The sequence below is a fragment of the Trypanosoma theileri genome, assembly GCF_002087225.1.
Source record: "Trypanosoma theileri isolate Edinburgh chromosome Unknown TM35_Tth_52_V1, whole genome shotgun sequence".
NCBI lineage: Eukaryota > Euglenozoa > Kinetoplastea > Trypanosomatida > Trypanosomatidae > Trypanosoma > Trypanosoma theileri.
The window spans coordinates 1-564 of NW_021639894.1; the positions used below are offsets into that span (position 1 = coordinate 1).

At 45.0% G+C, this 564-nt stretch overlaps 1 protein-coding gene across 1 annotated transcript; it reads left to right on the top strand.

The window, feature by feature from the left end:
• On the top strand, positions 1-542 carry TM35_000521000 (uncharacterized protein; the record flags this gene model as incomplete). The annotated part of the gene is made up of 1 exon (XM_029030642.1): positions 1-542. A coding segment is annotated over one exon (542 nt), but the record flags the coding sequence as incomplete, so codon positions are not given.
• Positions 543-564: the final 22 nt, after the last annotated feature.

Genomic DNA, 564 nt, shown 5'->3' on the forward strand with positions numbered 1-564 from the left:
GAACACATCAAGGAGGAGCGAATGTTTTATCACCGATAAAAGAAGTACAACCTTCTGTACACGGTGGAAAAGCAGAAGAGAAATCACAAGAGAATCCAGAGGAAGAGAACAACCTGCAATCTACCGGTAGTCGCAATGAGAACTCTGAAACTCCTCAGATTTCCCGTACACAGGTGCAGGAAACATCGTCTGCAGGAACACAAGATGCCAACGAAAATAAGAATAATGCAGAACACCAGAATGTATCAAGTGGAAGTACAACTACGAATGATGCTGCACCAACACAATCTTCTTTACCAACATCTACTGAAACCAATGCTACACCTTCACCACAGGAAACTGTGGGGAATAATGAATATGATCATAAAAACGCTGAGAGCGGCACTGCACCTGGAGGGAGTGGGTCAACAAACACCCAAAATGAGGGAGAAAATACAGATACCACAACCACTACCACCACCACAACAACAACAACAAGAAGGGTGATGCAGACAGCAGCAGCAGTATCAGCAGTTCTGTGTGGGTGCGTGTGCCTCTACTGATTGTGGTTACACTGGCCTGTAT